The sequence below is a fragment of the Vigna unguiculata genome, chromosome 9 (assembly GCF_004118075.2).
Source record: "Vigna unguiculata cultivar IT97K-499-35 chromosome 9, ASM411807v1, whole genome shotgun sequence".
NCBI lineage: Eukaryota > Viridiplantae > Streptophyta > Magnoliopsida > Fabales > Fabaceae > Vigna > Vigna unguiculata.
Window position 1 is genome coordinate 30,693,535 of NC_040287.1, and position 17,117 is coordinate 30,710,651.

Genomic DNA, 17,117 nt, shown 5'->3' on the forward strand with positions numbered 1-17,117 from the left:
GGAGAAAGAGAAAATTGAGAGCAAGATAAAAAAAGAGATCGAAACTTTCTAAAAGTACTATAATTTACTGTTAAATTATTTTTAACTTCTATAATCTTTATTTATTTGTATATATTATTTAATTTATTTTCAGTTACTATTAAATTGTATTAGTCCAAGAGAATGCAGTCAAAGGTAACGTGAGAATGAAGGTAATTTTTTTTTTGTCAAACCGTTGTACTACTTTAAACTATAAGTGATAGTAATTTTATTTATTTTGTAATTATTTATCAAAATAATAGGATGAGAACGTAGTTAAAGGCAGGATGACAACAGGACAGGAAGGGATGAGTTTCGTTATCCTATACTTATTTTTATAGAAAAAATTAATCTTCATTCTCATTCCAAGTTTAACAGGTATCAATTTTTGTCTCATTCTCATTTCTACTGGATAACAAGTATAATTTCGTACTCATATTCGTACCTGTTTTCTTATTACTTCAATATTTTTAATTAATTTTTATAAAATAATAAAAAATTATGGTAAAGGAAACATAATATTATCAGTTATTCAATATTAAAAGGATGATCGTTTCTTCAATAGTGAATACTTTGAAATAAATTATAATTGTTTACATTTTATATTAGAATAGCAATAAAATTTCATGAGAACCAAAACATTTATTAAATTTTCAAATATTAATGAAACCTAGTTGATAAAACTTTAAAATATTTTTGAAAAAAATATAAAAGAAAAATAAATATTCAAATTAAAATATATTTTAAATATTTGTTTACTTCAATTTTTTAAATTCTAATGAATATCTTTTTTATACACTAATAAAAGTTATAATACATCACTTTGTCAAAATGACGCAAAGAACAAATAATAAGCATAATAATAAACTTTTAACAGATTTTGTATCTTTTGAACTTCAATATAAGTTGGATGGTGATAAAAAAAATTAATGGCAATTACATTAAATTTTTATATTGTAGTAAATAAAATTTATTTATACAATTATAGTGAAAAAATTATAGTATGATTGATAATGATTTAGAAATAAAAAATAGTTAGCTAAATATCGAAATAGTATTTTATATTATGAAAATAAATAATAAATAAATATATTAAAAATTTAACAATTGTGTGTCTTATTCACAATTTGAGATACCATTGAAAGAAATCGCACAAAGAAAAGCAAATACATAATTAAAGGTATGATAAGATAAAAGATATCTTAGAGATCTAAGAAAACTTTTTAAATATCAACATATATACTCAATAATTGAGAAATAACAAAAATTGTTTTAGTGAAACAAAAATATTATTAAAATGAAACAAAAATTAATAATAATAAGTAAATAATTTTTGTTTATATTAACTAGTAGATAAAAATAGGTTTAATTATTCGGATGGTACCCACTTGGTAGGAGTGTGTCAATTTGGTACCCGCAAAAAAAAAGTGTCAATTGAATCCCTACTTTTGAAAAAATGTCTCAATTAGGTCCCTTTCAAACAAAATAATTAACGTCGTTAAAGGCACGTCACGTGTCACTCTCTGGTTTTTTTAATTTTTTATTTTTTTAAAAACTTTTTTAACTTTTTTTTGCAAAAATTTTTTGTTGCCACGTGTCAATTCTATGTTGTGACACATGACAATGTTAGTGCCACGTGGCAGGATAACGCCACGTGTGACAAATGTCACGGACTAATTTCAATTTAGTAGCCATATATATATATATATATATATATATATATATATGTGTGATTTTTTTAATTTAGTCCCAATTTTTTTAATAGTTGAAGTATATTTTTTAAGTCACTTTTTCATAAGATTAAAAATAATTAAGTATAAATATTTTTACAACATTATGTACTGATATTTATATTAAAATTTAGTGGTAAAAAAATGTTATACTAATAGAACAACATAATCATCCACTTTTTTTTTTCAAAATAGAACACTATTGTCCTTTCAATTCAGGACCAAATCTATTATTTGTATAAATGTTATACTAGTATTTTTTTTATTAAAAATATATTTTTAACATATTACGTTATTGTATATTATTAACCCATATCTTGTCGATGTTTTCTTTAACTACTAAATTTTAATATAAATATAAGTACTTAATTTTGTAAAAGTATTTATACTTAATTAGTTTTAATCTTATAAAAAAAATGAATTAAAAAATATACTTCAATTATTAAAAAAAATTGGGACAAAATTGTACCAAAGACATAAAAGTGGAGACTAAATTGAAACACTAAGATAAATATGAGAACTAAATTGAAATCAGTATAATGACATTTACCACACGTAACATTATCCTGCCACGTAGCACTGACATTCTCACATGTCACGACAGAGACTTCACATGTGGTAACAAAAAAATTTTACAAAAAAAATTTAAAAAAATTAAAAAGTTAAAAAAATTAAAAAAAATATATAGTGACTCGTTGCGTGCCGTTGCCATAATTATTTTTGTCTGATTGAGACATTTTTTTAAGAAATGGGAACACAATTACACTTCCTTTTCCCCAGTTATCAACACAACTGACACACTCCTACCAAGACCGGTACTATCCGAATAATTAAACCATCCAAATAAAAGGTTTATGGTATTATTTGTTTTATAAATGATAATATTTTTTATTTATTTTGTAATCATTTATCAAAATACCATGCATGGAAGAGAGGTTTTGCGTCGGAATGTGTTCCATTTGATTCGCGCCTATAAGAAGAGCACCCACAGAGGAGTGACATGCTCTGTACCCATTATCAAACACTTTGCGATGCGAACTCTCTTCCTTCCCCAACACCAATCTCCATCCACCCTCAAAGGGATTAGCGTCAATCTCACGTCGATGGCGGAGACCAACAAGGCTGCCGTCGAGGTTTTCGAAGGAGACGATCTCGCCGTCGCTCTGGCCAAATACGTGGCCGATCTCTCCAATAAATTCACTTCGGAAAGGGGGGCTTTCACCGTTTGCTTGTCTGGTGGCTCTATGATGGAGAATCTCCGGTGGGTTATTTTTCTTATAAAAATGTTCTCACTTTGAGCGCAAACTTGATTCGATTGAATTGAATGTGTTTTGTGTTGGGGTCTCAGGAAACTGCCGGAACCGCCTTATCTTGATTCTCTGGAATGGTCCAAATGGCATGTGTTTTGGGTGGATGACAGGGTCGTGCCTAAGACTCGTGAAGATAGTGACTACAAGCTTGCCTTAGATGGGTTTCTCTGCAAGGTACATTTTTTCTGGATACTTTGATACTTTTGGATATTCATAATTTTTCTGGGAATCTAACCTGTTGGTACTTTCATCATGGTTGTCGTGGCAGGTACCAATTCCCATGGACAATGTGCATGCAATCAATGAAACCCTTTCACCCGAGGGAGCAGCCGATGACTATGAGAGACGTATCAAAGAATTGGTCGATAAAAATGTGATTACTTTATCACCGACCAGTGGATTTCCAAAATTTGATCTCATTCTGCTGGGCATGGGCCCTGATGGCCACGTAGCTTCTTTGTTCCCAGGGCGTCCTCAAGTGCAGGAGAATAAACGATGGGTTACCTTCATCAAGGACTCCCCCAAACCACCCCCGGAGAGAATAACTCTCACCTTTCCAGTGATTAATGCATGTGCTTACGCAGCGCTTGTGGTGACCGGAAAGAATGAAGCAGATGCAGTTCAGTCTGCGTTAGGAAAATCTGAAAATCTTGTTAAGCTTCCGGTTGCGATGGTTTCCCCTTCTGAAGGGGAATTGAAATGGTTCTTAGACAAAGACGCAGCTTCAAAGCTGTAGATGCAGCAGCTAAGCCAGTTGATCTTCATGTTGTGTTGGTTATTTTTAACTTTGCAATGTTGAGTTTGTGTAAGAGAATAATTAAAGGGAATATAAAGGGACGTGTTCATTCGAATCAAACAATCACTTCAAGTTAATGGTCTTATTAATGTCCTCTCCCAAAATCAGTGTTATCATGTGTTGACCTCTACACAGTTCTTGGTACTTTCACGTGGAGCTTTTTTGGAATTATGGAAAGAATTAGGTAAGAAAGGACTAATCAAGGATGGATTAACAAGTGATTAAAGGAAGATTATCTTCATGAGAAGAAATGCATGTAAGTTCAGAAGCCAAATTTCCATGAAGAGAAAACATAAAGTAAAATAACAGCCTAGAAGTCAGCATCACAATAAACCTTGGTGCTTCCCAACCTTTTGACCAAATACACCACCCATCACTGCAGGTCATTGCATGGACTTTAACTTTCGTTGGAGTCAAATTAATTGATTTTATTTTAAATTGTTCTACTTTTTAAATATTTTTTTAATTTATTCAATTTTTTTAGCTTAATTCTTGATTTAGTTTTTTAATGTGTTTTTTTTTTTTCAGTTTGATCTTTTTATTATTTTTTGGTTGAATTTATTTTTTCAATTTTTTAAAACAGTTCAATTTGATCATTCAATTGTTTACAAAAATTTAATTTTTAAAAGAATTTTAATTTGTTAAAAACATATCTGTCTAATTATCTTAACCACAAAGGGATCTGAATTGATTAACAAGCTTTTATATGGTTTAAGATGAATCTTGAATAAATCTTTAGGTTTTAAAGCTCAATTAATCAATTTCGTAGTTTTGGGTTAATGGTCTGTTTAAATCAATCAAGAAAGATTATGAGAGAGAAGAAAGAAGCAAGACACACAATTTATACTGGTTCGATTCAAAAAGAATCTACATCCAGTCTTCTCCTAAGTAACACACTTAGGAGGATTCCACTAAACATAAAGGTTCCAAGAATTATAAGCACACCTATGTAATTCTAACCCCCAAAACCCAAGAACTTGATTCAACAATCAAGAACTCCCCCTAGGAGCAATGCATCCACACAATTGCACCTAGGTCCACACTTCAAACACTGAATCTACTGTAATCAGAGATACAGAAAACAAAACAAGAAACGAAAACACCTAAGCTGTGCAGATTTGACTTGATGCTCCTTGAATCAAGCAAGATCCATCATGGTAGAATCAACCGTCAATTCTTCTTGGATCTGTACTTGAGTTATCTTGCAGAATCTTCTGAAACTTTGTGTCTCTCAGATGGCTCTATCTCAGATGAAAACTGCGTGATCTTTCTGATTTTTTCCAGACCCAAAACAGATTCCAAAACAGTTTTTATACAAAGGTTTTTGTTGTCACTAATTCGATTAGCAATTTACCTAATCGATTATCGTGAGTATATTTTCACTTACTTTGTACCATACTCACAGCTAATCCATTAGTTAAAAAACTAATCATATGCAGAATTACACAGCAGGCCGGAAATACATTTGATAAAGAGAAGCTAATTGCCTAATGCATATCCTAACTGGACCAAGCTGTGTTTTATCCTAGATCAGTAGACATCATCAAAATTGTTCTTCATTTATGGATGAAAGGCTCCCCCTTCCAACATAATTTAGTCTCTTTATTTAAAATTCAAATTCAATTTTGTATTCATATGTTTTAAGACGATCTAATTTTATCTTTTTTAATTGTAAACTAAATTAGTAATTATGTTTAATTACAAATTATATATACAGGTTATTTTTTTAGAATTTATACATTAAATCTGAATACAAAATTAGATCGTTTTAAAAAATATACTTAAATTGAATTAAAAATTTAAATAAAGGAATTAAATTAAAAATTAAAAAAAAAATTGAACCTTTTAAAAAATTTAATGATCAAATTCAAAATATTAAAAAAATGGAGGACTAAATTGAATCCAAAAATAATAAGAGGATCAAAATTAACAAAATTAACATATTTGATGACTAAATCGCCAATTAAGTATTTTTTAGACAAAATATTGTAATTCCTTTTAAGTGTAAAAAGTTATTTAAATATTATAAAATAATATTATAGTGTAAATTATAAATTACATTAAATTCTATTAAATTATCAAATTATATGAAATGAAAATATATATAATTACAAAATTATATATTTTTTTTTTTGCAAAACATGCATAAAATTTTAGTGTTATATTTTTGGAATTGTATATCTTTATACAAACTTATAGTGTTGTATTAAATTACAAAAGTATACAACATTGCATATCATGTTATATAAATTATATGTGTTATAAAATTAAAATTTTGTATAATTTCAACAATAAAATTATAGAAAAACAATTATTTATATAATTTTTGAAAACAATATTTAAAATCTATTATTTAATAAATTCATTTATCATTAGTCATAAAGTAAGAAAACAAAAAAATTTCAACTTAAGAGAAAAATAAGACAAATAAGTTGATTTATAATTTCACCGATGCTTGGAAAATCTGAAATCCGATATATTTTTTTCTTGATTTCAACTGTATTAAGATAAAAAAACAATCATATTATTGAAGTTTGATAACAAAACGTTCTTAATATTTTTTTTATTCTTACCTCTTTTTGGAAGTAATATCTCCAACTTCATGATTTTGTACAACAATAAGATTTTTCTCCTCATTTTTTCATTTTTTTTCGTTTTCTTCTTCTTCTTCGTTGTTGTTGTCGTCGTCGTCGCCATCGTCTTCTTCTTCTTCTTCGTCGTCGTTGTCATCGTCGCCATCATCGTCGGTACTGCTGCCACTGCCGTCATCGTCGTAGGTGAGCTTTGGACGGAAAAATTCTTGCTCCTTTTACCGACGGATTTTATCGACGAATTTTAAGTTATTAAAGTATCGACGAATTTTACCGACGGTCAAATCCGTCGGCAATACAAATTTGGACGAAAAATTTCTCGATTCTTTTATCGACGAATGTATCCGTCAGTAAGAAAAATTTAAATTATCGATGAATTTTATCGACAGAATAATTCGTCGACAATACAAATTTGAGTGAGAAATTTTCCACTCCTAAAAATATATCCGTCAATAAAATTCTGACAGTAATTTTTTTTTTTTTGTAGTGACTACTGAGTTGAAGATTAAATGCCCCTACCTTTGGACCTAAGATACTATTTTATATTACATGACATTCCTCTTGACTTTATTACCTTCAAGGTCGTTGTTCTTTTTCATAAACAATGAGGAATCACATCAATACCTTACATTGTAATTGTCCTGGATCTTAATGCAACAGTAACATTTTCATATTTCCTTCAAGGTTGAGAGTTTGTACTTGTCGTCCTGCACGCTACCTACCTTAGTATCGGATCTACGCCATACTACCATTGGGCCGGTATGTGCACGATCCCTTTGGGCGGGATATATGCGGCCTCCTAGGTCGAGATGTGTCTAGCCTCATGTTGTCCCCGTCAACCAAGAGACTTGGGTCGAGTCCGATACCATTACCCCTCTTCACACACCCCTGGGCCGGGTACACCTAGGATTGGTCAACATCCTTCCTTGTTGTACCACTTGGTTGGATACACCTAAGATTGGGCAACATCCTTCCCTATTGTACCAATTGGTTGGATACACCTCGAGCTCCCTACACATGTACATATATATAAAAAAATAAAATATTTAATGTACTACAATAATAAATTAATAAATAAAAGTACAAAAATAAGTGAAAAAAGTAAAATAATATGAGATCCAAAATAAATAAAAGATTAATAACCCCATAAATTTTATATGAAAAGGACTTGATGTAAAATTTTACTTTTAATAAATGATATTATTTACTTTATTCTTATTTTAAAAATAAGAGTTAGAAAATGTTTATTTTTACTAATGCTTTGTATTATATCTATATATAGTCTGAATATTAAAAATAAATCAAGTAGTTTTAAGAAATATTATAACTGAGTAAAATGATAAGAAGAAAAATAATAATAATAATAATAATGATATATAAGCATTATTTATTTTAAAAAACTTCTAAAAGAGATGAGAACATAAGTAGATAAGGAGATAAGAAAAAGAAAAACAAAGAAAAGATAAAAAGATAAAAAGATAAAAAGAAATAACCATGAATTTAATGCACATGTGATGAATCCTTGAAAATTTGACTTGTAAATATGTGTATGAATGTAAATAGGATGGTGTTAAACAAAGAAAAGAAAGTAAGCTACTAAGGGAAAAAAATGAAGAGATAAGATGAAGAAGAGATAAGACTTATCTCTTCAATAATGAAGGAAATCTTTGTATTAATTATAATTTGGAATAAAATGAGCATATGCTTTGTTTATAAAAGGATGAAGTGAAATATAAAAGGTAAAGAAATGAAGAAATTATGAGTTAGGTGAGAGAGAAAAAAGAAAGAAAGAGAGAGAGAGGGAAGAAAGAATGAAAGAAGTTGTTCTAAGATATTAGAATAAATTTTAAGCTTTTAAATAAGGTAAGGGAGTTAAAGTCTCTTTATGGTAAACTTGATAAACTCATATGTGATATATTTATCTTTTATTTATTTTTAATTATATATTATTTTATTTGCTTCCATTTTATTGTTATCCTTTTACTTATTTAATTTAATTTTATCTTTAGTTACACATTAATCTTATTTATTTATTTAATTTAATTTAACTTAATTTACCTCTAAGTACTAATCCTTTTCATTTATTTTATTTTATTTTATTTTCAATTATGCATCAGTTCTACTTAATTATTTCCTTTAATTTATCTTTAATTATGCATTTATTCTATTTATTCATTTTATTTAATTTATATCCAATTATGCACTAGTTATGTTTATCTATTTTTATTTAATTTATCTTACTTATTGATCCTATTTATTCATTCCAAATTTTATTGATCTCCAGTTATGCATTGGTCTTTTATATTAATTTATATTTTTTTTATCATATTTGTTTATAACATTCTAATTCATATATAATTATTTATTTAAAGTTCTTACTTTGATTCCTATTTTATTTTATTTTGGATTATTTAGAACATCATTGTTTTAAAAGTAAATATCATTTTATTAAGTGAACTTCCACAAAAGAAATTTACTTATATGTTTTTTGTTATTGTATGTGTTTTGTGTTTGTTTGGATGGTGTATGTATTATTTGTCAAGAATAACATAACTTGATAGTCATTACACACATTTTATGATGTTTAAAAATGTTCAAGAGTATGTCAGTTAAGAGAGAGTTAAGTCTGGTTTCAAACCAATGTTAAAGTGTTTTTATCTAGGAAGTCACAGTTTGGTATACTGTGAAGTGAAAGGCAGAGACCATGGTGGGGTTTAAGGAAGTCTTACCAAGTAGGTGAATATCTGGATAATTCATAATAGCGTCTTGGACTATGATATTCCTAGGTCAAACTTGGGACTATCCGATACCCGCTCAACATCGCCAATGATAGGTATTGAGTATATAATTCTTTCATGGACCAATAAATGGCTAATACTCTTGAGAAAGAAATGATTATGATTGTACATATATGATAAAAATGAGATTGAGACTAAGTCTTGTGGTTGTAGGTCCAATCATATGCCACCAATGTATATATTATAGGTTGAGTTTATTAAGATTGATATTTAAGGCTTATAAAGATTTCACTTCTTCCATATTTTTCTTCACATGTACATGTTGTATAAATAGAAAAAAACTTTGCTCAGTAAAAGCTATTTGGAAAATTTGTTAGGAGATATTCTAAAGATTGATTCATGAATAATTTATATTAATATCCTTAGAATATATTAAATATATATATATATATATATATATATATATATATATAATTCGTTACTCTAATGTAGAATTCTTAATAGCTTACAATTATATGTTTTTGTAATATTTTACGAATAGTTAAAAAAAATGTAAAATATTTTCATATATATATATATATATATATATATATATATATATGAAAATGAAGTTATGTTATTATTATTTTCTCTCTAGGAAACATCTTATTTTACAAAAAGAAAATTATTTCATTCTTTCATCAAATAATAATTATTTATATAATAGTCGAAGCATTACATTTAGTGATATCAGAACAATTCTTTCTTTCAAGACCTTGAGTATGGTCTTTTTCATGTGTCTAGTCTCTATTGATGAGTAGAGGTAGAAGTTGTTTGTTTTTACACTTTTCTTGAGTTGGAGAAGTGTAAGATAAATATACTAGTAAGAAGTAGTAACAAATAATTAATACTTGTAGTAAGGATAAGAGTTATTTCTTATTTCTTATAATTTAATATGTTAAACAAGAAGAGGTGATGTTTTTAAGTGGAAGTCCAACAATGATATTAAAGGAAGTTTTATTTCCTCTTTAGAATAAAAATATGAGTATATGTTTAAAGGCTTAAATATACATTTGGTCCCTATTTTGGTTGGTTTTATTCAATTTGGTCCCTATTTTCGTTTTATGTTCAATTAGGTCCTCATTTTTGTCAAATTGTGGTCAATTTGGTCCTTTTCACTAACGGTGTTTAAATAGTTAACGTTTTTGAACAATATATGCCACGTGTCAGCTCCTGGTTTTTTTGATTTTTTTTAAATTTTTTTAAATTTTTTTAATTTCAAAAAAATGGTCCACGTGTCAAGTCACAGTTGTGCCACGTGTCAATGCTAGTGCCACGTGTCAGTTTGTGGTAGTATTATTTTTTTTGTTCAATTTAATCCCTATATTCGTTATTTTTGTTCAATTTAATCCAAATTTTTGTTAAAATAAATCAATTTTGTCCCTTTCAAATTGACACTAAATTTAATATCTTATATACAAATTATATTAATATCTTTTCTAAAATTGACCTTTGAATTTATTATTTTTTAAATTCAATTATAAATTATTAAATTTAATTATAAATTGAATAAATTCTTATATTTAATTGCTAAATAGAATATAATTATTTAAAATATTATAAGAATATAATTATTAATTTTTGTTCTAATATTTATATTCTAAAATATTTTTAAAATTGATGTATAAAAATATTTTAAATATTCAAAATATTTTAGAAAAATAGTATTTGTAAAATTAACATTTACATATAAAATATTTTAGATTTTAATATCTAAAATTCAATAAAAATATTAAATATTTTAAATTTAAATGTAAATTTTACAAATGTTAATATATATTTTTAAAATTTTAATAATTATATTTTAATAATATTTAAATAATTATATTCTATTTAACAATTGAATCTAAGAATTATATTCAATTAATAATTAAATATTATAATTTATAATTAAATTTTAAAAATAACTAATAATAATGTCAGTTTTAAAAATTAAATGGTTTTATTTTAACAAAATTTGGGACTAAATTAAACAAAAATAACGAATATAGGGACTGAATTGAACAAAAATAACGAATATCTGGACTAAATTGAACAAAAATAAATAATACAACTACAAACTGACACGTGGCACAATTGTGACTTGACACGTTGACACTTTTTTTGAAATTAAAAAAAATTTAAAAAAATTTAAAAAAAATAAATAAAAAATTAAAAAAAACCAGGAGCTGACACATGACATGCACTGTTTAAAAACGTTAATTATTTAAACACCGTCAGTGAAAAGGACCAAATTGACCACAATTTGACAAAAATGAGGACCTAATTGAATATAAAACGAAAATAGGGACCAAATTGAATAAAATCAACAAAAATAGGGACCAAATGTATATTTAAGCCATGTTTAAATTATTGATAAAGAAGGAATAATTTTATTATGAAAAACATTTAAAAATTGTACCTATTTATATTTGTTTATGTTTAATCTTTATTTGGATGATTAATAATAATTTAAGACTTACAAATCTTTTTTTTTTTATTATTAGAACAATCTTCTTTAACATAGTGCGTATGTATTGTAATAATGCAAACATTAACTTTTTATTAGTAGAACAATTTTCTTTAAAGAGTCCATATCTAATGTAATATAATATAAACATGATTTTTGTTTTTTTTGAAAGAAATGAAGGTTTCTATCGAATTAACTTTGGAAATTGAGGTATAATTTAATCTGAAATAAATTCTTTTTCTTTATCAGCCTGAAATAAATTCTTTATCTAAATTAATTTATTCTCGTTTAAACGTTAGAAACCCATGCATGCAATTTAAATGATTCAATTAAATCTTTTTAAAACTTAAAACATCAACTGAAGTCTTAACTAAAATTTAGGGGATAAAAACTAAATGATTAAAAATATAATACAGAAATCATCATGGATTTAACACCTAAGCTTTATAAGATCATTAATATTTTAAAGGTAAAGAGTTATTTAATACACGTTACTGTAATTTGACAATCTTATTGTGAGATAAATTAACAAAAATAATTGTTTATATTTTTGAAGAAAAATAGTCAAAGGTAACGTCAAATGTGGGAGTAATAATATTCTTAAGCTAAATATGTTTTTATTTTCTTAAGTTTTAATAAATTTTAAAATTAATTTATTTTGAAATTTTGAATTAATTTAGTATTTCATATTTTAAGATAAGTGAATTTAATTTTTTTAATCAAATTTTATCAAATTTATTTAATATTTTAAAAACTAAAATTTAATTAAAAAAACTAAATTCATATATTTCGAGAGTTGAAAGATTAAATTGGTGTAAAGTTTTAACATGAATTAACTAAAAATTTACTGAAAAATTTAAGGAAAAAAAACATTTAATTTTTTTTAATCAAAGTGTTGTCCAGTTTTAAATTGTAAGTGATAATATTTTTATTTATTTTTGTAATTATTTATCAAAATAACATGCATGGAAGAGAGGCTTTGTCTCGGAGTGTGTTCCATTTGATTCGCGCCTATAAGAAGAGCACCCACAGAGCAGTGGCATGCTCTGTACCCATTCTCTACTCATCAAACACTTTGCGATTCGCACTCTCTTCCTTTCCCAACACCAATCTCCATCCACCTTCAAAGGGATTAGCGTCAATCTCACGTCCATGGCGGATACCAACAAAGCTGCCGTCGAGGTTTTCGAAGGAGACGATCTCGCCGTCTCTCTGGCCAAATACGTTGCCGATCTCTCCAATAAATTCACTTCGGAAAGGGGGGCTTTCACCGTTTGCTTGTCTGGTGGCTCTATGCTCGAGTATCTCCGGTGGGTTACTTTTCGTATGAAAATGTTCTAACTTTGAACTCAAGGGTGTTTCGATTGAATTGAATTGAATTGAATTGATGTGAATGTGTTTTGTGTTGGGGTCTCAGGAAACTGCCGGAACCGCCTTATCTTGATTCTCTGGAATGGTCCAAATGGCATGTGTTTTGGCTGGATGAGAGGGTCGTGCCTAAGACTCATGAAGATAGTAACTATAAGCTTGCTTTAGATGGGCTTCTCTGTAAGGTATATTTACTTGTGTTGTGTATGTTGGAAAATGGTTTGTTTAGGTTGAATATGCGTTGTTTGTTTATGTCGAACATGTTCTCAAATTGTTGAAATGTGATGAGAAAATAGGGGAACCATTGATATATCCAGTTTGGGGAAGTATATAATTTGGCTTCAGAATTCCAAGAAGCTTCTCTCACGTCAATTTTTGTTTGAATTCATATATGTCTCAATCAATCATGTTACAAGTGTAGTGTAATATCCTCTTATAGGATGAATACTCAACGCCCACATTAATTCACAATATCTACTAGTAGCGTTTTTAATTCTTATTATATGAACATTATTTCCCATATTTAATTGAAAAAAATAAAAATTACAAAAAAAAACTCACAATTGCATTAACCCTTTAATATCATATCAAAATGTTTTATGTTCGGTAACTGTTGTGTTGTTAATGTTGATAAAAAGAAAAAAGAAAAAGGAGGTTAGTTCAGGGTTATGTATATTTTTAAGCTGAATTCGAGCCATTGTTAAAACAGTCCATGTGTGAGGATAGGAACCCATTTTGGAATCGCATACAACATGAAATCTGGACCAGTTTTTTTCTTAAGCCACCCACAAATCCTGAAGAATCAAACTATCCCAAACAAACACAGTTTTGGGTGCAACCATATGCCCTGCTGGAGTCTGATTCCATTTGGTCGGGGTGCTTATCCGTTTCTTTCATTAATCTAAGATAGGGGAGTCTTGCAAATGGTAATGCATTTTCTTACACAGTGTTTGCAATTGGTTGTAAAATTTGTTGAAGGCTAGGGCATTGGGGGACCTAACCGTGTCACTGAGTATTGTAAAAATTCGAGCGCTAGCATGTCGCAACATCCTTTTTCTAACATATTTGGTACACTTGGTTAAAATTTATTGTGAACCAGGAGGAGGCCTAACCATATATTTTGCTATTCTACCAAAGAGGAGGGCTGGAAACTAGTAACAAACCTTTTCTAACATGCTATTTACTATAGTTTAAAATATATTGAAATCTGGGAAAATATGAGAGAGATTCATTAGTCAGAAATGGGTCACAAAAATTTTGGATTTTGAATCAATTTCAGCCTAAAGTAGAGAGTGTTTTCAAAAGAGTGTAAATCGTTTAGACCCTACATGTGCCACCAGATGGGTCAGATAGAAAAAACTTAGGTTTTGTCCTTATTGCTACACATTGGTCTCTTTCATTATATTTCTTAAGTTTTAGTCTCCGTACGTCTTTATAAATATATACTTTTTTCCAACAAAGGTTGATTTCTAAATAAGTGTAACCTATGACCAAACAATTCCTTTAAAGTAATTCATATCAAACCTGAATTTTACGAAAATATCATAGGACACTAAAATTATATACGAAGTCGTGAAAGTAAATAGCCGAGTACAAGGCTACAAGCATTTCATAGAGATATTACTTAATTGTGGATGATCAGGTGGATGAATCACCTTTGTTGGATGCTGCAACGTAGGGTGTTAGTTTGACATGTCTATTGAGCGTATTCCTAATCCTATGGCATGACGCAAGAGAGGGAAAAAATCTGCCTTCAGTTTCTAAGTTATGAGCTATAATATTTCTGGCCAGTCTTCTTTAAAGATGACTGCGTGACCAAACTATGTTGTCTAGCTTCTTTGTCTTTGGGTTGGACTTTTAATTATGTATCTAAAAAGTTTAAATTAGTTAAACCATACATTTTGCAGCCTTTAGAACAGAGAAATGAGAGAGAAAACTAATTGACATATTTACGGAGCTATCTCAGTAAAATTATGACTCTTGCTTAGTGGAATTTAGTTTTCATTTTGAACGTTGGGATCATTCATCGGAGGTCTGTAGTTAGTGAAATCAGTTCTGCACTTACTCTATTTTAAGTTTTTCCTTCTTATTTCTTTATATTTCAGAATATTATTGCTTTGATGTAATGAGTGATTGTAGCCTGTTGTTTGTACTTTTGGTTTGACTCTTTTATACCTATTTTTTATTTTAGTGGAGCTTGATTATTTGGGTTGCCAGTGGAGTTTACTTTTCAGATTGAGAGGATTTTCTCACTATAAAAATATTGATGTTCATCTTCTATTATTTCTGTTCTCCACTTGTGTTTTGAAGTTTGGAGAATTATTTTTTCTGGATACTTTCATACTTTTGGATATTGTATCATAATTTTTTTGTGAATCTAACCTGATGGTACTTCAATCTTGGTTCTCGTGGCAGGTACCAATTCCTCCGGGCAATGTGTATGCAATCAATGATGCCCTTTCACCCGAGGGAGCAGCCGATGACTATGAGAGACGTATCAAAGAATTGGTCGATAAAAATGTGATTACTTTATCACCGACCAGTGGATTTCCAAAATTTGATCTCATTCTGCTGGGCATGGGCCCTGATGGCCACGTAGCTTCTTTATTCCCAGGGCATCCTCTTGTGCAGGAGAATAAAAGATGGGTTACCTTCATCAAGGACTCCCCCAAACCACCTCCGGAGAGAATAACTCTCACCTTTCCAGTGATTAATGCATGTGCTTACGCAGCGCTTGTGGTGACTGGCAAGACTGAAGCAGATGCAATTCACTCTGCGTTAGGAAAATCTGAAAATCCTGTTAAGCTTCCTGTTGCATTGGTTTCCCCTGAAGGGGAGTTGAAATGGTTCTTAGACAAAGACGCAGCCTCAAAGCTATAGATGCAGCAGCTAAGCCAGTTGATCTTTATGTTGTGCTAGTTATTTTTAACTTTGCAATGTTGAGTTTTTGTGTAAGAGAAGTGTTGATTTCCTATTCCCAGTGACAGTTAGCATTGGACGGATCGTTACTCATTGGTGAGAATAAAGGGAATATTAAGTTATGTTGCTTCAAAATATCTCATTTCTTCTCCACAAATTTCCAATCAATAATGTGCACCAACCCCACCCTCTCAACGGACGGGTTCATTCGATTTAAATGCCACTTTTCTGTCGTTGTCGTTGAAATGAATCAAATAATCACTTCACGTTAATGGTCTTTATTATTGTCCTCTCCCACAATCAGTGCCATCATGTGTTGACCCCTACCCGGTTCTTGGTACTTCCACGTGGAGCTTTTTGCTACCTTGCGTGTTGTATTTTGTGTATGTGAGACGCTACCATATTATGAGGACGCGGCTTGCTGCAACAGGCGTGAGGATATATGAATTATGGAAGCATTTACTGGGCTGAAAAGTGAAGGTAAGAAAGAACTAATCAATGATAAATTAACACCTGATGCATGATTTTATTTGCATATTCCTGCAAACGGCCTTTTGATTAAAGGAAGCTTTTCTTCATATTCATGTTCAGAAGCAAAACTTGCCAGATGAAAAAACATAAAATAAAATAAAATAAGACAGCCTAGAAGTCAGCATCACAATAAACCTGGGTGCTTCCCTACCCTGTGAGCAAATACACCAACCATCACTCTAGAGAGTAAACTTGTCTGGGCCATTGAATCGGATTCTTTGAGTTCTTTTAGCTCTTGTCATTTTTTAATTTTTAGTCTTTAGTTGTTGTCTCAAGCATGACAAGGTCCCAAGCTACCACAACTTTTGCATACATTACATAGATCGTGGTGAAAGGACACTTGGTGTTGGCCCACTCAAACCCATCAACACCTCATTATATTGTTTGATTCCTGAGTTAAGTAACCCAAAACAGAGTTTAGGACTTTAGTTTTTCTGTTTTAGTTCAACCCATTTAATTTATTGCTTCTTTTTAGTGATGCACTCAGTTCACAGTTCATAATTTTTATTTTTTAATTATTCATTTATTATTTCAGTTTATAAGCGAAGGATCTACCCATGACATGTACTAAATTGTCTTCTTGACTTTACGGTTGAAAGGGATGTTTTAACCGTAGACACATTTATAG

General features: G+C 29.2%; 2 protein-coding genes across 2 annotated transcripts; both read left to right on the plus strand.

Moving 5' to 3' along the window:
• The first annotated feature begins 2,765 nt into the window (after positions 1-2,765).
• LOC114164702 (probable 6-phosphogluconolactonase 4, chloroplastic) lies at positions 2,766-3,896 on the plus strand. Its single transcript, XM_028049446.1, has 3 exons — positions 2,766-3,009; positions 3,097-3,232; positions 3,327-3,896. Exons 1-3 carry the CDS (start codon positions 2,780-2,782, stop codon positions 3,792-3,794), a joined length of 834 nt encoding a protein of 277 aa, XP_027905247.1. The 5' UTR covers positions 2,766-2,779; the 3' UTR covers positions 3,795-3,896.
• An 8,785-nt stretch (positions 3,897-12,681) lies between these two features.
• Positions 12,682-16,093, plus strand: LOC114162167 (probable 6-phosphogluconolactonase 4, chloroplastic). Its single transcript, XM_028045964.1, has 3 exons — positions 12,682-12,981; positions 13,089-13,224; positions 15,455-16,093. The coding sequence occupies exons 1-3, from the start codon at positions 12,713-12,715 to the stop codon at positions 15,917-15,919; spliced, it is 870 nt and encodes a 289-aa protein (XP_027901765.1). The 5' UTR covers positions 12,682-12,712; the 3' UTR covers positions 15,920-16,093.
• Positions 16,094-17,117: the final 1,024 nt, after the last annotated feature.